Below are 22,770 nucleotides of genomic sequence, written 5' to 3' on the forward strand. Positions count from 1 at the left end.
CCTAAGTGTAAATTGCCCAGAAAAAGAAGAAGTTTATATCTGCTTTTTGTGGTCAGTTTGAAACATAGTGCAGAGAGACTTAGGGAGAGAACACAATATTCAAAAAGAGCAAATTAGCATGAATTAAGATAAATAACCATCATCTTTTTGTAAACCGTTTTTTTCTGTTTTCATTTCTGATTCCATCTCAAAGCCCTGCTCTATCCCTCTTTGTCTCCTCTCCTCTTCTTCTTCTTTATTCTCTCTCTACCTCACTTGGCCTCTGTCTGACTATTAATCCAGTTGACTTCTTTCATCAATAACATGTTATACAAAATTGAGACAGAGACAAGTGTTTTTATCGAAGTGTTTGTGCTGTTTTGTTCTATCTTTTGTGTATGCTTTACGTGCACAAGTTTAAACAGCCAATAAGTAAAGCTGCCTGGTTGTGTGTCTGTTGTCATCCTGTCAAGTTCTGAATAAAAGCAGCACAATCAATATAGTTTGTACTGGTTTGACAGCCTGTCGGTAAAATGCTGTGAGTGTGACTCTGTTTGTGTGTGTGCCTGTGTTATTAAGTGTGTATGCACATATCTGGTTGTGTGTGATTTTATGAATGTTGACTGTTTGTTTTCTGTTTGCCAACTTAATTACTAACTGCCAGAGGTTGTGAAAAATATGTTGCAAAGTAAACTGTCAACTTTTGGGTTGTAGTGAGGAAAAACTCAGGTGCACAGTGGAAAAAGGACTTCACATTGTGTGTGTGTGTGTGTGTGTGTGTGTGTGCTTCTGTGTGTGTCAGTCATTTGATTCATCAATATCAAGCAGATAATTATTTTGTTCAAGTCTGAACCATGCCTGACTGCTCACACACATACACCCTGAAACGCATCGTCACACATGCCCATTAGGCCTATAATCACTGCTGTCTTTTCCTGATGAATACATATTAGCGTGTGTGTGTGGTATTATGGGATTGGATGTTGGGTCATTTTCATGCATGGTTCATCATCATCACTTTAGTATTGTCAGGACACATTCTGTGACATTCTATCAGATTCTGTTAAATTTTACTTGATACTGAAATTGAGGCCAATAAAGTCAGATAAAGGCCTTAACCAGAATATGTTTGAGTCCAGTCTGACTCTGCAACAATGTATTGTTTTGCAACATTATTGCTGAAGCTCTTATGTAATGAAGAGTAAGTGCCCAATATTCAGTGTATTATCAAAACAACTTTTTAGTTTTTTATGCTTGAAGCTACAGTATAATAAAGTTCTGGAAATTCTGATAGCACCAGCATTAGACTCAAAAATAAACCACTCCTCTCCTCCTACCCCTCCTTCTTCCTGCTCTGTTAAACAAAAGCTTGTTCATGTATTGATTGACAGTTGTGAGCTTCCCCCCTGCCTTCTCTGATTGGTTGGAGGGGCGAGAGTCACTCAGAAAGAGAATATCTTTGCACTGATGTCCCACTGTCCAATGAGTCTGGGTCACAGAAGCCTTTGACAGCACTTTTTGACATTATTATATATTTTGAAGCATACTTTTTAAACATATTTTGGGCCATAGTTTAGATCATAATTTCAACTTTCATTTATATTTTCATTTCAGTTGACCAACCTTGTTGCCTATCTTGCCTGCCAGCCTTTTGTGATTATCTGACTATTGTTGACCAGTTGGACAATGTTCTACCTATGTTGCCCCTTTTGGACTTTCAGTGTTATCATGACTGATAGAACTGAGGCCACAAGCTACAAAACTAAACCTGAGTTGTAATAAACTATAGTTTTTCTGTCAGTGTTAATTAACTTTTCACAAGATTTTGTCTTCTGAATGGCTAAGTGTTGGTGTAAACTTAAGATTGGCTGCTGCCTGTATTTACCCTAATACTGTATATGTAATAGTGGTGATAGGACTTCATTGCATACAGTGAGATACTTTTTTATTTTTTATTTATTTAACCTTTATTTAACCAGGTCAGTCAACAGAGAACCAATTCTCATTTACAATTACAACCTGACAAAGAGGCAGCATACAGGGCAGATACAAGAAAGTAACGGCATTAAAAAAACAACAACAAATTTTCACCATGTCATATCAGAAGAAAATAATATGTACAATGAATACAGTGACATATATTAAAAAGTACTGGGTCATTTCTGAAACACCACAAATGATAGAACGTACAGGCCATAGTTCAGTCGGTTTGTTGATCACATAGACAGAGTAAATGCATTAGTAAAGTGCAAAGTAAATAACCATCAGTGTCTATGGTAATGGAAAGACCTTCACCAATAGCTGCCTAATTAGCAAATTATCTCAGTTCAAGGCTTTGTGCTATTCTGGCTTCCGACTGTAATTTGGCAGTCTGACTGACCATAATTGACTGTATTAGCTCTGTCTTTGGCTCTCATTCCTGTACTTAACTATCCAAAGGAGGCTGTCCATAGTGATGCATGAATGTCCCAAGGTCACACCTTTTAGTTTTGTACACTGACCTCTTGAATTTATTTTAATGCTGTAATGTGAAAATACTTTGGAATGTAGCACATGCTGAAATCCCAAACTGCCAAAATGAAACCCCTAAAGCCACAGCATGCTGTTGTCAGGTAGTTTTCTATCGTATCACAGAATAGTTTATAATGCACTTTCCCCAGAGTTGTCACACAGCTGTTGCTCAAACATAGTATGCAGTTTATTTTCCTAAACTGTCCAGGCAACAGGTCAACAGCACTCAAAGGTGCTGTAACACCTCAACAAGGGAGTTATTTTACCAGACAGCAGTCGTTTGCTTTCTTACTACTTAAGGCAAAGGTCACCTCGGGGCAGGATTGCAACACATAAACCTAGCACATCTGGGTACTTTGAGGGTACAGCCAAAAGGCTAGCATCCTTGCCCGTCTATTTTTTAATTGACTGTTACTTTATTCGTCCCACATGGAGGATCATTTGTCAGAGCATAGTGTATAACAACACTGAGATACAGCAACTAAGCTAGAAAACATTGACATACAAACACAAGATGCAATAATCACCACAAATGCTGTACCCTCTGTTGTTTTCTGAAACCATTTCATTATAGTGCAGATGTAATGAACTTGTTACACACATGACCTGTTAGCAAATTAGTCTTGTGTGGCCTGGAACTGTAGAATTCAGTCAGTCTTTTATTTTTTATCTCTATCACTACTCCTATCATTCTCCATCATTCCTGTTTCCACTGAGCTGAGATCAAGTGGATGTGGCAACATCTTGAATGGCTGCACAGGCTGCCAGTCTTTGGTTGTCAATCATTATGGCCAGATGTCCTCACTGTGCATCACACGCTTTATTTTAATTTGTCAATCTCTTTTGTTTCCTCCATCCACATTTGTCTAAAGCAGAAGACATTCACCACGTTCTTCTGTTGCGGTGAAAGTTCTTAAGATTGTGAAGAGGCACAGCAGCTTGGAGTTAGACTGACCTAGGTGTAGTTAGCAGCCACATCCTATTGTTTTCATTTTCTTCCTGTGTTGTTCTGAGTTTTCCTCTTAGTGATCCTGTTAACCCACACACTCTAAGGGCATGCAGGTCAGGTAGACTGTTAATGAGTGTCTGCATATCTATGTTAGCCCTGTGATTGACTGGCCATCTGTCTGGGGTCTCTCTCTACCCTCTGGTCAGTGCATTTTGGTAGAGAAAAACAATAAACAACAGCAGCAAATTTCTGTCTTGATTAATTTTAATGGAAGTAGGACATGGGAACCGCATACATAATGTTAGTATGACAGACATAATCTCTAAATCATTTTATCACTGAGGAAATAAGATCAGCCAGTGAACTACTAATACTTTGGTCTATTGGACTGCATAGGGCTGTGACAGTGAACTTGCTCTTCACTGTTGAGCTTTATGAATTGTAAGGATGAGAATGTACAAGCAATGGCTTGGTATGGATACCGCTGCTGTGTTTGTCCCTTGTTGCCCCCCTGCATGGTGTGTGGCCATTGTAAAATTCACTGTCGTTGCAAGATGCAGTGCACTCTAAAGATGATTTATAATGCTCTCTTGAGTTGCAATGAGCAGCAAAAGAGCCTCTAAAATTCTGATTAAATTGTCAGTGAAACACTTCTGAGAAATGAAGTCTAGAATAAAAAGATGAAATGTATTAATAAGATTCTGTTAGTCATTTAAGTAATTTGCTAAATTGGTGATTACAAGTGGTTTTGTTTTCTGTAACTGTAACTTTTAGAAACTACCTCTCCAAGGCATAAAGGTGTGCTGAGAGTTGTGTCCTCAAACAGGATTTCAGGTTATTCTATACTTGTTTATTTGGCTGAAAGGCTAAAAGTAATCTATTGGAAAAAAAAAGTCCCAAACTGCCATTGTGGCAGCTCACCAATGACTCAACATAGCTGCACAATGTCAGCAAGGGAATTCTCGTACACTCTGCTTTCAGGACAGCTGTTCCCACTCTGTACTAGTTCTGACAAGGGGTCACCTCAGTACATGTTTTAAACTTTTCAGGACAGTTTTCATTTTTAGTCAGTGTAGTATAAATTGCATTAAAGCTCCACAATATTTATGTAAAAAAGATACCTTTCAAGCCTAAGACCCACTGGGCCATGCCAGCCCTATATTCTGCCCCTGTTAAGACCCTGCAGATACCCAAAACTGTAGTATTAGATGCGGTCATTAGTGTGACATTATCAATATGATCAGGAAGTGACGAAATTAATGAAACAATTTTTCTATCAAGAGGAAAGACACAATTTTGCCTCTCTTGTCAGTCTCTAGTCAATCTTAAACCATACAAGTTTGTAATAATCAGTGCTGTGCAGTTTACTGATGTCGCATTATATCATTTCTGGGTACTTACAGTAAGTGTTTAAATTGCATTACCTCTCATGTCAGTTGGGGCTGACAACTTGTAAAAGTTTGTAATCTTTGTTTTGCGGTAATTGCTACATTTACTGTGGGTCAGTTGAGAGGTCAATCAAATCTAGAGTGGAAATATTGACTGTATGGCTCTCTGTTAGAAATCACTGTGATGTTGGGAAAATAGCCTCTTTGTTGTAGTTTTGTTGGGTGTGATAGTAATAAGAAGATTGGCAGTATTGCCCCCAAGATTGAAATGAAACCTATACCCATGTGTGCTAGTCTTGGCAGGGGTCACCTCAGCTTATTCTGTACTTGAAATGGCTGACTGAACGCAATTCATTAGATGTGTGCAGAGTGTTGACATTTTAACAGGGCGCAAATCAAATCTTATTTTTTAGGGGAACCTAGGGTTGCACAACAGCATAGTAAGTATGGCTGAATGGCTACTCTCTGACCAGAGGACCCAATTGTGAATAAGCATACAGAGAAGCATCTGACCTGCTGAGGTGCCCTTGAGCAGGATTATGAACCTTAACCAACCTGTCTGTAGCTGAGGCTGCAGTGAAGTGATAAATGAAATGTAATGATTTCCTATTATTTTTTTAGACATGGATTTGACTCAGATAGATAGGCAAGTTTATAGATTTATATTTACGTCATAATTTCTCCCCACTGTTGCTGCTCAGCAGTGACTCAGCACTGCTGCAGCCTCAGCTCAACAAGGGAATTCAGGAACTAGTCCACCCAATTATGGCTGTGTGTTCTCTTTCACTATTCTGACGTAAGGTCACAACAGTGAGGGCAGGATCAGCAGACACTGTTTCATAGTTTTTCAGTTTCAAGATTTTTTTGGGGGTGTCTCTGGGTAAGCAGGCAACCCTTTATTCCTCTACTGTACGTTGACTGAATTTCTTTAGTGTACAGTGCTTGTAATGTTTATAAGGCTCTGCTGACTGACATAGTCATCTAAAAGTAAGTCTTAGATCATTTTACTTGAGTGGCAAGCATATCTGCTGTGAATTTAGGATCAGAGTGAGGGAAAGATTATTACCAGTTTCTTCTGAGTTGTGATCGTGCCCTGAGGAGACCCTAAAATTCATGGTGCTACAACTTTACCGTCTGACTGGCTGAGGGTATTTCACTGTAGGTTTGGATTGCTCAGTGCTCTTAACAATGTTTAAATGGCCTATTGAGCTGCTCTTAGCTGCTCTGCTGCTTACTAATGACCTCAATGTGATAATGCTTCACTTATCCCTTCAAAAAGCATCCACAGAGCATCCTCCCTTAAACAGAAACACAGTTTTTTTTCTGATCTTTAATACAAGTAACCATCCCCCAAAATACTTAAAGTTATTGCAGGAACCAAAGCCTAAAGTAAAGGAATCAATTATAGTCATCAGATGGAAGGCAAATTTTGTGTGTATTGCCAACACTGTTTAAAATTTGCAGTGGCCTAAGTTATACTTCCTGTCCTGTTTTCTTTCTGTTGTTGTTTCCTTTCTTTATTTCTTTGTTTCTCTCTTTGCGTTAGAAAATAAAGGAGCTAATCTAATGTAGTTTGGGGTTGCAGGCTGCTCTTAATGTCTTTCTAAATGGGCTCATTTGGATCTATTGAACAGCACTGAGCTTCTTGCTAATGACCTCCGTGTGATAACGCTTCAGTTCCTTCCTTTAAGTTTGCTGCTACTATGCAATTTGCCTTGAGTATCTAGACACATGCATACACACAGATATAAATAAAGACATGAAACATGTAGGCACAGAAACTGTGCAGTCACACATTCAGTGAAACAGGCATTCCTATCATTCTGCTTCAGGTATTACAGCAGAACTTCCTGAGAAAACCACCTCCTATAGACACACACACACACACACACACACACGCTTGGATGCACAGAAAACCATAGTCTGTTTCTGATTCTGTTCTGCTTCACTCCCTTTCTTTATGACCAGAAGCTGCTGCTGCTGCTGTACAATCTTAACAACAACCTTAACTTCACACATATTGCACATATTGCACATATAGCCTGCAACATCACAGCAACAAACATCAGTAAAGTTCTGTTTGTCATGTTTCACATGCCTAGATTCAAAGCCCAGCTGAAATCACAATTAACCTGCAGTCAAAAACCATGTCAAAGCGATTTTCACATTTACTGTTAACATTTCTTTTGATTGAAAGGGATTTTAAAAAAGTCAAGCTACGAGGCAATATAAGATGTGTCTATGCTTGTCGATAAGGAGATTTTAGCTGGAAAGCTATAGTGGGTTACATGTTCTTTTTTGTTTTTATGCAGCAATTATCTGACTTTGTCACATTCAGCCAGTGACAGAACAGTGATAATTACTGATTAAGTTTTTTGTGCCCTCTTTGTGCCCATGAATGTGCATTTCTGTTTGTGCATAGGTGGCAGGCAAATGGTAGACTTTGTTTTGACACACTGAGTGGTAAAATAGTTATTATACTAATAGTATGAGTGACATTAGACAGCCAAAAAATGCTTTCTGTGTTTTTAGCTGATGTGATAGCTACTACTGTTGATGGATAAAACATTCTGCTCTTAAAATTGGTTAAGAAATATCAGAAGATGTTAGCAGTGGTGATGATTTACAGTATCTTTCAAAAAATACACATAAACCCCTGTGTTCTAGTGAACCTTCAGACAGGGTGAAAAGATACTACAAAAACACATCAGCAAATATAGCACAATGGTTTATTAATGATCCCTGTGATTTGTCGTTAGCCAGGAGATAATACCTCTCCATGTTGTTTTGCATCTTTTCCCCATTATTTTTAGCCATTTCAGAGAGACTAAACATTGCCAGAGGCCGGAACATTTAGTGTATAATAAGATAATAAAATTCTTTTTACAAGTATCAGTCTCATATTTACTGAACTGCATCTTGAATGGAAGTTGCTGTCAAAAACAAACATTCTTTTTTCTTTTAAATATTAGCCTATTTGCATAACAGTTTGTGCTGTTGTCTGTGTGTGTGTGCATGCATTCAGACGTGTATAAATAAAGATTTATACAGTTATACATGGCCTCTTTACCATTCCCGTCGTGATGGCAGGTAATCCCTCAGATGGTTCCATATCCTTTTACATTATTTGAACATTTGCTAGCTGTCTTTATTTCGAAGGCTTCTGAAGGCTTAACTATGCATTTTTTATTCTGGCATGCTGAAATGGTTTTTACACTCCTTGTCACCTTTTTCTTCACTGTGGCGTGATTTGCCATGTGATGAATTCTCACCCACAGTATCACATATTCATGGTTCATCTCAGTCCCCTGATACACCAGAAACTCACTGCTTGAGACCAGCTCTTTTTTCTTAGAGGTTTTCAGAATACAGCAGAAATCTGCCCAGCTTCCATTCTATCAGGGTTATGATGTACTGTTAATAAATAATGGACAAGCAGCAAATAACAGAATACCAGTATTATGGTATTTTGGAGTGCACAGTAGATTGATGATCCAGTTATGTATGCATGCACCTACAGCCATGAATGTGACTTAAAGTAAGGCATTTAACACACAACTTCTCAGTTAAGCAGGAGAAGGGTATGTTTGCTGGGTACAGTGCACGCAGTTCGTGATTTGTGTATCTGTGAATTTAAAGGAGGATGCTGCCAAATAAAAGCAAAAGTGCTTTCAGTCTCAGAGTTTTGCTCTTTCTCTCTGCTCTCTCTCATTAAAGATGGATCATTTTGGAATACCAATATGTCACTGTCAAATTAATTGCTCTACCTTTGGCATCGCAGCTTTAATTAAATAAGATGATGGTCGTGGCCAAGAACACCAGTAGTCCCTCTCATGCTAATGGTATTATTAGTATTCATGCTTTACTGTGTATGATAGGATAATCGGTCCCACACTTGTTACTGCTACAAAGAGGACATGGCCCCAACCCCCTACATCCCATGTTTTTCTCATTCATCCAAACAGTTTGTTTTAAATTAGATTAGACAGTTAAAATCTCCCATACTGCTCCCATCTCCCATACAAATACTTGGGAACTGTGTTTGCTGGCAGATTGAGATTTAGTGAAAATACAGATGTGATGTTAAAAAAGGCTCTGCAGCATATACTGTACTGCCTATGTAAAAGAAACTCCTTTGGAGACAGATTATTGACAACATTTTATATTGAAAGTATTTTAACTTTGTATTGTATTGTATCTGACAAGAACCACTTGCAAGGTGTGGTTAAGATCAGCTCTAAATTCTTTGACAAAACACCAAGATGTCAGCACAGCTTAATACTGAACAAGTCCTCAAAAGGGCATGCAAGATTAACAATGACCCCCCCATGTCTTCTATGACTACTTTGATCTAATGTCAACAGGAATGTGTTTTAGATTTAGATTCAGGAATTCCTGAATTTAATGGCCCTATCAGTTTCATCAGTTTTCAATATTTCCAATATTTAGTGTTGCCTTTTCTAAGATTGAATGAGCATATGCATTTACAACCACTGTACAACCAATTTTGGAAGTGGAATGCTGCTCAGAGAGTATGCAAGTGCAGCAACTTTGCTCCACTCATGAGGTTAAGCTCTTCACTGCAAGAAGATTTTAAACTTTGGGCTTGTTTTCACTGGGATAATAGAAGCCTACTCCCTATTTTCTGCTCTAAAATGATTTTCCTCTGTGCTGTAATTAAGTCTGACTTCATGGCATGAAGTCGTGACATGAAGTCAGACTTAATTACAGGAGTCATGTAGTCATGAGGTCATGAGGTTGGCAGAGGCTGCCAGTCTTTTCAAAAAGGATGTTTTTTGTTTACAGATTGCTACTTTGTAATGAATGTTATTAATTTATTGTTATTAACATCATATAGAACTTTCATCGCTAGAGAGGCAGTTGTTTGTGAAACAGAACTCCCATCTCAATGCTAGGCTTTCAGATTTCCCCAGTGGTATAATCATTAGTTTCTATTACTGGAAATTGTAAGGGTGGAAAAGCATGCGATCATCCCTGCAGGAACTGATAATAAATCTCTCAGTGATTCTTTTTCTTTTCGCTTCTGTCCGTATCCTCATCTTTACACATGTCTGTATTAATTACTGTCTCTGTGTTTTCTCTCTTGTTTTGTTTTTCTAGGTGATAAAGCTGTCATTTGAAGAGTTTGACCTGGAAAGAGGATATGACACACTTACTGTGGGAGATGGCGGGAAGATAGGAGACACTCGGAGGGTACTCTACGTGTAAGCACTACTTATATGTTCTAGACTATAATATAGTAATATTGACACATAGCAGTATAGAACAAGCTTCTGGTGGCAATTGGAGACACATGGACACTTTTGTGCAGCCACACATTGGACATACTGGACTGCATTACTGACTTTTGATGTTTTGATGGAACTGCTTTTTTCAATATGTAAATAAAGTGTCTTTTGAATTAAAAGACAGGTGGTAAGGTGATAAACCAGTAATGCTTCTTAACAGTTTGTATTAATGTGTATGCATTTCTGTATATGCATGTGTGTGTGTAGACTCACTGGCTCCAGTGTTCCTGACCTCATCGTTAGCTTGTCCAATCAGATGTGGCTACACCTGCAGTCAGATGATACTATCGGCTCAGCAGGCTTTAAGGCAGTCTATGAAGGTATGGCTTCCTTTACGATGAATACAGTCAACTTTAAATACAACTTTTCTGTCACACTTTCTTTCTCTGTCTCTGAAACTATCTCTCTCTCTCACATACACACACACACACAGATACACTCCCATAATAGAGTGTGAAAGTCATGGCATTGCTGACGTGGTGATTCGATAGTAAACGCAACTGTTGTTGTCTGTCCTTGTGTGTACATGTGAGAGTGTGTGCGACTGTGCATTACAAGTAGCTAATAAATGAATTATGAGTCAATCAGTTGATCGTTTTGCTTGGTTATTTTTCATATTATGCTAAAGCTGACACTGATAGAGAGATAAAGATGGTGACAGTCACAGTGAGTGAAGGTGAGAGGGACAGATGTAATCATTCCTTTAAATATTTACTCTTTAAAACTAACCGTCTATTATATTTATATATGCGATTACATCCTGCATTTTACCATGTCAGTACAGCTTTTTAAATTGAATTGAACGGGTTCTGAAATAAATTGAATTCACTTGAGACAAAGGGTGAGACAGGTAGAGAGAGAGGTAATTTGATAAACGTAGAGACAGAGGAAGAGGGACAAGAAGAAATTGACAGAGTGGTACAGAAGGGGACAAAATGACAAATTGAGTGAGAAGAAATAGACTGTCTCAGGGAGACCGAGGGAGTGTGAGAGAGGAAGAAAGAGAGAGAGAGAGAGATGAAGGTTGTGCTCTTGATTGTGCTTAGCTATGTTTGATTCAGTGATGTTGCTGACAGTGTTGTCCAGGGTTAGTTGTTATTCAAGGGAATCAGAGCAGTGTACAATACAAACAATACAAACACAGTGAGCGTGTGTAACTGTGATGTGAGACATTTAATATAATTTTACAAGGTTGTTTGGCTTAATACACAGCTAAAATGGCACTGACCTTGATATAAGGGCTAGCCGTGTTTTGTGTTTTTAACATTTCTCCTAACAGCAGTAAGGCCCTTTTTCCTCTCAGTTCTAAATTTCAAGGCAATGATACAATGACAAAATTAAAATACAAAAGAAAGGAAGAAACCAACAATTGGTTCTTAATGACCTCTGGATGATCTTGTAGTTCCTTTTTTCCCCCAGGATAACTTAACAACTGCCTGTAGTGTGTTTTGTGTTCGTGCCCTTGCACGTATATGTGATGCTGTCACATTGTATAATATCACCATGTTATACACTTCGATCAGTGTTACCCCCAGAGAGCTCTTCGGTTTTGAGCCCTGCAGGAAAACCCAACACGTGTGTGTGTGTGTGTCTGCTGCTGCTGTTTTTGAATGCCATCATGTTACACTTCACAGTTAATCACTGCAGTACCATATGTTTGTGTTTTTGTGCATGTGCATGTTTGAGAGAGAGAGAGAGAGAGAGAGAGAGAGAGAGAGAAAGAAAGAGAGTTAATATCATAAATGCACATAACCCATTATGATAATTGAAGCTTTCAGTGAAATGCTGCTGCCAAATTTCAGGCTGAGGGCAACTGGCTGTGAAAAAAAAAAAAAAACAACGATGCAAATAATGTATTTATTTTTTTTATCTTATCAAAGAACTGAAAATTAGCATTGAATGTCTTTAAGATTTTTCTGTGGTATCTGCAGTGTCAATGTGATGTTACTTTGTAAAAAGATGTACATCTGGATACCATCCTCATTGCTTTACTGCAGATTTAAATTCTTTATTTTAATTTCACTTTGTTCTTGCAAAAATCAACCCAAAATGTAAACAATAAGCATATATGTTGGTAGCTTGACAACTGATTCCCAAATTATAGATAAGCACTCGGATAAACCAACATGGATGAGCCTTCCTAAGTTTTCTTGTATGCAGCTTCATTACCATGTGATCATAGCATACCTATAGACTGTAAATGTTTGTGATTGATTACCAGCAACAAGCAGGTTTTGCTCTCTACAAGTTGATTTCTGTATCTTACCAGAATGAATCAAAACCAAATGTGTAATACTCACAAAACCACTAGCTAGGGCTGAACGATTTTGGGAAAAAATCTTGCGACCCCCGCTACAAAATATGTATAGCGGAAACACTGCAGACAAAGTTGGTGTCTTGGTCACAGCTCAGTTATCTCTCTTGCTGACCTGTTGACACTGTCAGCTGTTTTTAACTTGTCGTATCACCAGTAATTTCAGCTTTATCTCTGTCCACTCACACAAATAGCATACAGAGAATCAGAACAACTCACATTGCCTGCGTCACACTGTTGCTCTGCCCTCCGTCACTCTGTTGCTCCTGCAGTGCCCTGTGTGTGAATTTTGAGGCAGCTAAAAAAAAGTGTAACAACGCATCCACTGGCTCTCTGTTGTAAAAATAATCACAGTTTTTGCGGTTTGCAAATTGCATTAGTTCAAATCGCGATTGCGGTTCAATTTTGATAAATCGTTCAGCCCTACTGCTAAATTAAAGTATTCAACAGTGTATTTTTTCTTCGTTTTACATTTGAATGCATGTTTTTTTGTTTTATGTTCTGATCTCATGTCTTATGTAGACTACATACTTTGTATAATTTGTGACTGTTGGAAAGGAAACAAAAAAATGTTATACTAAGTTGTAAATCTTCATTCTGCATTTCAGTAAAACTCTTTAAACTTTGAAAGAAAGGAAAACAATAAATGACAGAAAAGAAGAAAGAGAAAGAACTAAGAACTAAAAAAAGACAAAAGAATGAGTGAGAGAGGCAGTTACCATAATGACAGACTAACCAGGGGCTCAAGATCGCTGATATCCATCCTGACACTCGTCAGTTGTGTGACAGCTAGCTGTGGGCCACACACACACACACACACACCCGCCTACCACTTCCTTGAGTATTCTGTTCTTGTGGGTGCACTTACATCCTAACAGATAGTGTAGAACACACACACACACACACACATACACACACACACACACACACACACACACACACACAGACATACATAGCTCACCTTGAGATGTATTTGCCCAAAGTGAATCTGGGAGCATGGTGGAGCATGTGTTACAAGATGACAGACGTCTGGTGGAATGTCACATTTTAGGAGGGGGGCAAAAGAAGAGCAGTGGATAAAAAAACACACTCCCATTAAGGGAAGAAGAGGATTAAAAAAAAAGAGTGACAGAATGAATGGAATGCGATTGCAGGCCAGGTTGGCTGTACTGCTAATGTGACACTTGAGCCAATAAAGCACAGTATATTGAATCAGACTGAGAGAGCTGGAGCGATAAGAAGAAAGCCAAGCACAGTGGGAGGGAAGGAGAGGGACAGTTTGAAAGGACAACAGACAGACACAAACAAATAAAGATAAAGAAACAATGAAACAAAGGACAGACACAAATATGCATCTGAAAATGTGTACGTGAGGTCATATTTTATACAGTCTTCACAACACGACAGTGTTGCTGTCTTTGATTTTTACCTCCCGCTGGTTACTTAACAAGAGTACGCATGGATCAGAGTGTATGTGTGTTTACATCTACCTGCGTGTCTCCACTTACTGTTTTGCCTTTCACAATTAAAGCTGAATTGCGCTACAATTACCCTGATGACAATTAGCTGTGAGAAGGGAAACAATAAAATGAATTTCTCAAAGGTTGTATTTCATGTGTTAAGATAGCAGTATAAGATAGCAGACACCTGCCATGTTCACATTTTTTGTCCATTGCACTATAAAACACTGCTGCTGGTCGTCCTTTTAAGATTTGTCAGTTGTTGCCATTTGTCAACTGGTTGACAGCCTAATGAGGACTGCTGCCAGCTCTCCTTCAAAGAGAGTAGCTATTACCTTAATTTTAAGTATGGTTCCTCTCTTCTCCCATTGGGTCATCATAGGCCTCAGCTGAATGGACAGTCCAGTAAGACTGAAGCCTTTCTGTTGAGATAGCATGAACAGGGTCTATTTGCAAGTTGCAAACAGACTTATTCAAAGACACACCAAATCAAAGAATTACCCACATTAATCTAAACCATAACCATAATTGTCTCTACATGGGGTATGTTTCTGAGTGGGCATGTTTTGTAGAGTAGTGTAGTGACAAATATGTAAAATTGGCAACCTGGAGAGTGAGCAATATAAGTGAGAATGAACATTGGCTGCATTACTGTAAACACCACACAGAGGATGTTAAGATTTGACACCCTGATTATCTAAAAATCATTGCATGCATGTTACCGCCTTTTAATCACATCTCACAAGCAAAAACAGATAACCCCTTATCTGAATGTTACCATGTCACATGTTGACATTAATTATCTGCATAAAACATGTCTTTGTTGTGTGTATTACAGAGATAGAACGGGGAGGCTGTGGGGATCCTGGAGTGCCAGCGTTTGGTCGTCGTAGTGGCGATCGCTTTCAACATGGTGACGTGTTGACCTTCTTTTGCCAGTCAGCCTTTGAACTTGTGGGAGAAAGGACCATTACATGCCAGCACAATAACCAGTGGTCTGGGAATAAACCCAGCTGTGTCTGTAAGTACAGATATTTATTTGTCTGTGTTAACTGCTTTAATTATTTAGTATTTTTTTTATCTTAATTTTGTATTATCTTGCTTTTTCTTTCTTCCTTAGTACCTTTCTGCTTGCATTCTTACCCAACTACCTATCAACTCAACTCAACTCAACCTCTAATATTATATAAACATTTTCTTCCTTTGTTTATTCTTGTTTGTAGTCTCATGTTTCTTCAACTTCACGGCTCCATCAGGGACTATATTGTCCCCAAACTACCCAGAGGAGTATGGGAACAACCTGAACTGTGTGTGGTTGATTATCTCTGAACCAGGAAGCCGCATTCATCTCCTCTTCTCTGATTTTGACCTGGAGCCACAGTTCGACTGGTTGGTGGTCAAAGATGAAGGTAATTATGTCTTAATATTTCACCATATTTTTTTGTAAACATAGTTTTCCACACTGTTGTATATCCATTTTAAGAGGTTATTTTAGACCTGAGAACTATGGATGGACCTATGCATACAACTGAAATGGTAAAATAATTTTATGGGGGCACTCTTGCTCAACTTGTCAATTAGGTCTATATCAGTAGGCACAGAGAATTACAGAGAATTGCAGATTGGATTTGGTGAGTGAATGGCTGGCTGTCAAATGGGATGGAATGATGGATGGATAGTTACAGTGTTTTTTAATCGTAACACTTTATAATTTTCCACTTAACACAAAACACAGGGCAATTGGATTCCTGCTCCCCATTGTTATAATGGTTATTGATTTAACCTGAATCTATAAAGCCCTGATTTGACTGGCTGGTCATTAAAGATGACATTGTGTTTAATTGACTAGCTGTTAACCTGTCTCTCGTCAGGGATTCATTTTTATTTATTTATTTATTCATTTATTATTCTTATTCTTTTTCTTTTTTTTTTGTAGTGTTTTGAAAATTTTGGGGCAATTAGCATTGTACTGAGTAAACTAAAATTAAAGTTGTTGTTTTCAATTCTTCCAGCTTGGTGATAAATCACTACTATCACAGAAATCAAGAGCTATTCTGTAACTGACATGCCTTTCTGAAATTATTCATGACTTTGAAATCTCTATGATATTTACTTCTGTATGTACATTTATTATTTATAATTTTGTTATAGTCAGAAGTTATGTAAAAAAAAATGTTTTAAAAAGTAAATTGAAATCCAAGTGCATTTAGTCAATATAGTATGAACAGTTTGACAAAAGTGGTTTTATTGGCCAGTTACCAGACCAGAACAGAAGGTTTGTTCTATAAATAGCTTATCAAAGATCAGGGTTCACTAATGTGCTATCTATTTCATTGTCACTGATTGGTGTTTAGAAGTTTAACAACTATATATGAGAGCCTAATTCAAAACTGTGCTTTTCAGAATCATACAGAATATATCTAGGAATCAATTTGAACTTAAAGGCTGCACCACAGTTCTCAACAGGCTGACAGATGAGAAAATCAGTTTAAAACTAACACAACTCAGCAGTGCGATAATACTTTTTTGGTAAATTATTGATAATAAAGTACAAACATACTTTGGGGAGTCATTTGAAGAGGCAGTGATTTGACAAGATTTGCTTGTTCTTCATTGATCGTATACATTGATGATTGATCTGTATTGTCTAATATCCTGCCCTCATTTCATATATTTAGAAATGTGTCATAAACCATCAACAATTTTGTTGTTATGCAACCAATGTGTTGACCCACAGTCTGCTATCACATCTTTAAAAATACATACACAAAACAAGAGATGTTTTATACCAGGAGGAAAATAAATCTGCATCAAAGATTTGGGTTTCTCTCCATCAGAGAAACACAAGGGCTTCTCCACTCAAAAAGGTTTTTAATGTGACCTTGACACTCATGACTCCCTCTTCTTTTTCATTCCTGGATAATAGAAGATTGAAATACAAAAGTGCAAAAGTGAACCAAGCAAAAACAGTAATAACACATAAATCCCCTGAGCTGGGAAACAGCAGCATGAAATTCAGCCATAAAAAATCTAATAAAGCTTCAAGATATGCTTTTGAATAGTATATAAATGGTTAACTTAATCAGGAAGCCATTGTCATAATCTGATATGAGAGAACATAGTGATAGACTGTTATAAAAGGCTTTTCTCTAAATCTCTTTTCTTAGATAAGATAACGTAGGACCTTGTCACTCTTTCAGCTATTGTTGCGTTGATTCTCTTTCCACTCCTGGTCTCTTGCCTGTCAATGCAATAATGAATAAGTAAAAGAGCTTTTAGGTTCCCAACGAACAGAGACTGACACTTTGCAACGCAGTCACTGTGTAGCTTAATTGAGTCTAAGTGCATAGGATCCAAAACTCAGTCAACGAGGAAATAAAAAGAAAACTTTCTGTGGGAGTGTGGGTGAAGAGTTCTGTATCCTGTATGCTTCTTTTCTGTCTCTTGCAGGGTTGACATCATGCTGCTTTTCATTGCACCTCTTGTAATAGGATTCTGATCTGGTATTGTAAATGCCCTTAAAATAGCTAACAAACAGCTAATGCAGTATAATTACTGTTTTTAAGGTTTTCTCAAAAGCTGTAATCATAGTATCAGCTGGCTCAATAGAATATCACACAATGAATACACCCACTGACCACAAAAAGTCAGATCTCCCCTCCCCAGAAGTAATGGGTCTCATGTTAACAATTCATATGTCACAAAACATGAACAAGGGACATACAAGAACAGCTTTATATGCACATTTTGCTCTGTATGTGATTGGATTACTAAGGCTGAAATTAAGTGAGTGTTGAGTGTCAGATCTTGAAAAAGCCATGAATGTAGGTGCCAGATGGTGAGTTTCAGCATCACTTGTTGCTCAAATTTTTTGGGGGGGTTGGCACTCTCAAAGGCAATTGATGAACAGGACAGAGCGCACAACACATCAAACCATTTGCCTTGTGGGAGATGGCCCCTGGTGCCTAACCACAGGAAATGTCAGGTGGCAAAGGCCATGATGAATAATCACCAGTGTATGCCTCTCCTACCCATGCAAAACTGCAGGTGTTTTCCAATGAATCCCAGTTTCTGCTGCAACATTAATCTGGTAAACCCCTGGTGGGCAATCAACAGCAACAAGCTTTGTGTTAGTTCTGGCAGTGAACTGAAGTTGTGCATGCCAATAGCTTATCAGCATTAGTTGACATTTTGATCAGTGATCTTTATAATCCCACAAGCTCTTACAGTTACTCTTGATCGTTATGGCACTGTTGCTGCTGCTGCTGTTGCTGGTTAATCTGTTTATTTCTACCTGCTGCAAACTGCTGTTACTGGCTGTGGCGATTGATTTCTCCATCAACCACCTCAGCCTCCTCCTGTTCTAGTATCTTATTACCACATTTGGGGATGACATTTCTTTCTTTGTGCATTATGTATATTCCATATCTCACTGATATGGGCCTGCTGGGTTCTGGTCTGTGTATCCCTTTAGGGTTTTATTGCGCTCCCCACTGAATCTGTCGCTGCCGATTGGATCATTGGGGAGCACCCTCAAGAGCAGAGTGTATTCTGCCAAACAAAAGTGTGCAACCATTTGTTGCAGTAAATGGTCCTATGCTGTGACACAAATGTTTCCGACAGAAATGAGGTGATGCATGGTTACAGCTGTGCTGGGGAGGTCTAATGGTTTTGAGGCCATTCACTTGGTATACAGTGGGTCCTTAAATGCCTATAGAGCAATGCCTTAATGCCAGAACATACCTTAACATAGCAGCCAGGCTCAGCCATTCATTGCAATCATGCACCCCCAAGGGGATGATGGGTACTTTGAGCGAGACAGTGCTCCCTGCCATGGTGACAGAATTGTCCAGGAATGCATGGTTCAAGAGACATTCAGGTGAAATAACTTTAATGACCTGGACACCACAATCCCCTGATATCAGTCTCTTTGGGAATCGCTCAAACGCAGCATCTGAAGAAAAGAGCATCAACCTTTGTCAGCTGTGTGAGGAACTGATGTCTGTCTGATTTGCTTTAATACCAGAATCTGGCAGGTCCCTTGCTGAATCAATGCCAAGACATGTGAAATATGTTATTAGGGCTAACGGTGGTTCAGTGTTGTGCTGAACAGGGTCTGTGTTTTTCAGGCTTGATTATATATGTATATATTTGTATATTGTCTGATTTTATATTTTCTCTGTTAAGTTAGACATATTGTTAGAGGTAGGTATCCTAAGTGACATGAACCAACATTCCCAAGATGTTTCATTAAACAATCTTGTATTAATGTGCAGCTACATTTATATGTAAGACCTGCTGCACTCCTCAGTGTATCATGAGTATTCTGATGAAGAACAGAGTTCATTACTGCTATACAGGCGTGGAAGGAAACTAAGTGCATCACATTTTTGAAGGCCGTTACTTTTGCTTTTTTTTTTCTCAGTATTATTTATTTATTCCTTTTTTTTGCATGTTGAGATTATACAATCAACATCAGATGAGTTTGAAAAATAACAGTCAGATAAAAATATCCAAAATGCCATCTGCTCAATAACTATAAAAGATACCCTTTGCATATTGACATTGCATTTCAACATTATCTCAGCAGATTCAGAAAAATATCTAAAACTGTAGAGAAGCAGGTTCCTTCAATGGCCTAAAGGAAAAAAAACAAATCTTTCAACAATGCAGACAAGTTAACTCTCTGCTGTCATTAAAACCTTCCAATAGTGTAATGAAGTAGTCAAACTGGGCTCCACCAGGGCCAGCTATAACATTTTAATAAAACGTAGTGTCAATAATTTGTCACTATGAAAGGAAACATTCTTCACCGTGAATACTTTTGATACTAAGGCACATTTTGGTGCTAGTTTACTTTTCTTTTGAATTCAGGACTTGTAATGGATTATTTCTCCATTTTGGCACTGACAGTATTAGAAGGCTGAAAGAAGGGAATTGCATTGGTTCTTTTCACTCTATTAAATTCTTTAATCCAAAATGACTGACAGGCAGGTAGGTAATGGGCTAATAGTGCAGTGTTACCAGCAGCATTTTTCTCTGATGACTTCTAGAGAAGTGGTGTATGTAATAAAGTAGAAAAAGTGCATTGGTTGGATTTGTCTGCAAAATAACATCAAAATAGCATATTAGGATTTACAAAGTTTTTTTAAGAGTCTGAAGAACTATTGAATAATTTCAAAGTTATTTTTTCTTTGCTTGCCCTAATAACATTTAATACATCTCTTGAGGTCTCCTGGGGTGTTTTGTTTTCTCCTTTACAGGAGTCCTTCGCTTTCCAAGTATGTCCTTGGCTTAATGTTATGCAGATGGAATTAGATAAGCACCATTAAAATGTGTCTCTAAAAGATTGTTTAAACTCTGTACTATTTTAGGTCTGTCTGAGCCGACAACATTTGGGACGTTCTCAGGAAAAGATGTTCCATCACAGATCGCCTCAAACGGACACATCATGAGACTGGAATTTCAGTCTGATCACTCTAATACTGGAAAAGGCTTCAATATCAGCTACACCAGTATGTGCCAACTACCTGCCTATCTCTTTCTCTGTCTGTCCGTCTATCTGTGTGTGTCTGTGTCTGTCTGTCAATTAGATTTCCTGTGTAAACCCAGGACTTGATCATTGCCACTGATTAAATAATGAATATATAGATATATTTATTTAAGATTTATTATCACCATGACCATTACAATGCAAAGTGACGCAAGTTGCATTTTTACACATTAATCCCACTGTTATATTCATCTTGTGTGTGTATCATCAATCTGTGATGTCATTCTGTTCAGTCTAATACTGCCATGTGTTTAACTGCCTGTTAGTGGAAAAACACGTGCAACAAAATCAAACTAAAATTGCATCCTAAATGGTTTAAAAAACTGCTACTTGTGGAATTAATTTGCGTGTCAGTTTTGTTTGGTATCAGCATTGTTCCCTGATTCATGCCATTATTCAGTCGAACGTCAGCATGACATCATGTTTGAGATATTTTTGGAGCAGCTGCAATGGAGTTTTGATAACAGAAAATAGTTCAGTAATCTAACAAGGACAACAGTAAACATGAGCAGCAGATTCCAGTTCCTCAGAATGGAGGAGGAAGGGCTTCTCACCAGATACAGCAGTTTGCGCCAGTGTATGATCATACCAGGAGAAGAGAGAAAAGCCAGTTGTTTGTCTCTCTTGTCCAATCAAGCAGCAATATACAGAATGTTTTGGGGGGGATGGTCTTACCTTGTCTTATTATTGCAATAACTTGTTCTCCACACACATTAAGGACAGAAATATAATATATATAGATAATACTTAAATGACTTATACAAGAACCAAACTGCTGATATAGTAATTCTCAAACGATCATCTGTTTTCATGTCTTACTCATGCTTTATCTACAGCACTTACGGCTGTTGCACATTGTCAGCTTTGAAAGTGACTACTGCAGGCAGTATATTTATCTGCTCTAAGCTGAACTAGTTCTGCATGACTGATTCTGATTAATTCTCTGTGATTTCCGTGTGGTTTTGCACCATTTCACACACTCCCTTCCAAATGACCTTGTCTCTAACTCTTCCTTGAGAGGTGACATTTGACAAATGAAAATACTGAATGTTTTTGCCTCTTCAGCACCATAGCATATTTAATAAAAAGTCCTATCTCTAATTCCGACACAAACATTTTTTCACCCTAATCCTAACACAAATGAAAGGTTTAATACACCATTGGTGGCAAAAATATTCCATTAGAGTCTTTTTCACTCGCAAACATTTCTAAAGGTAATGTGCAAAATACAGAAATCCTATTTATACATACTCCCCTTTTCCTGGATATATTATGCAGTTTTTTACTGTCAACAGTACTGTTGATAAATATCCATAGTCTTAACGAAACATTTAACCACATACAGTTTTTGATAGTGAAACTTTTTGAGAATGCAGTTTGAATGTCTGATCACATAAATCCTACATTGGGACTTAAGAAAGATCAGGCATCTTTGTGCTGTTTCGGTAATTTGGTCTATTAACATTTTAATGCATATATGAATATCAATGGGTGTTGCTGTGGGTATATCACTATCTATTTATATGAATAATGTTAAAAACTCAAATATGAACTTTGACACACCAGACTGTGCAGTTATATGCCAGGAGCAGTGCATTAGGAGTCAAAGACTAGTTACAGAAATTAATAAATGTTATTCATTTATGACTGTAAAGTCAAAGTAAATTGATCCTGTGGGGTATATATATATATAAATATTTACTTAGTGTAGTGACATCTGTGATTATCAGTGCTATATATAAATTAGGCTGTCTCCAAGCAGTATTGTTTGGACTACCAAACAGGGAACAAAAGCATAATCACTATAAAGCTTAACCTATTGGCTCCTATAATTTGCTTTTTCTATTTCACATACCTGTTTTCTTACACACCACCAGAAAATCTGACCTGTACAGTTATATAAACTGTTCTGATTCTTACTTCAAATTGTTCATGATGGACTGCGATACTGCTGGAATAGCCACAGCTCAGCTGCAGCACAGTGCTTTGCTGACCTGGTCTGAACATGTAGTGACTGGTGCAAAATTACCCCAAAACTCACTTGGTCCATGGGGACAAACTAAGATGAGAACAATGTGCACACAAGGAGAAAAAGGCCACTAAACCCTTTAGAAAACAGTCACACATTTCCAGCACAAAACTACACCTTGCACAGTGCACTCGCTTTAGGATCAAGCCCTTTGACACTTAACATTCAACATATTGCTGTGAAGTTAGAGGTTGTCTCTGTACTTCTCTTCCTCTCTGTCCCAGCCCTATTATTCTGTATTTTTTTCTTATTTTCCTTTCTCTCCAATCCATCATGTT

At 38.0% G+C, this 22,770-nt stretch overlaps 1 protein-coding gene across 1 annotated transcript in view; it reads left to right on the forward strand.

The window, feature by feature from the left end:
* Positions 1 to 22,770, forward strand: part of LOC108877732 (CUB and sushi domain-containing protein 1) — a 364,150-nt gene that overhangs the window by 220,019 nt on the left and 121,361 nt on the right. Inside the window, exons 11-15 of the mRNA XM_051077721.1 lie at positions 9,949 to 10,052; positions 10,344 to 10,456; positions 14,749 to 14,931; positions 15,134 to 15,319; positions 20,285 to 20,425. Of these exons, the coding sequence (XP_050933678.1) occupies positions 9,949 to 10,052; positions 10,344 to 10,456; positions 14,749 to 14,931; positions 15,134 to 15,319; positions 20,285 to 20,425 (727 nt within the window). The remainder of the gene's footprint in view (positions 1 to 9,948; positions 10,053 to 10,343; positions 10,457 to 14,748; positions 14,932 to 15,133; positions 15,320 to 20,284; positions 20,426 to 22,770) is intronic.

This window comes from Lates calcarifer, linkage group LG2 (genome assembly GCF_001640805.2).
Source record: "Lates calcarifer isolate ASB-BC8 linkage group LG2, TLL_Latcal_v3, whole genome shotgun sequence".
Classification (NCBI taxonomy): domain Eukaryota; kingdom Metazoa; phylum Chordata; class Actinopteri; family Centropomidae; genus Lates; species Lates calcarifer.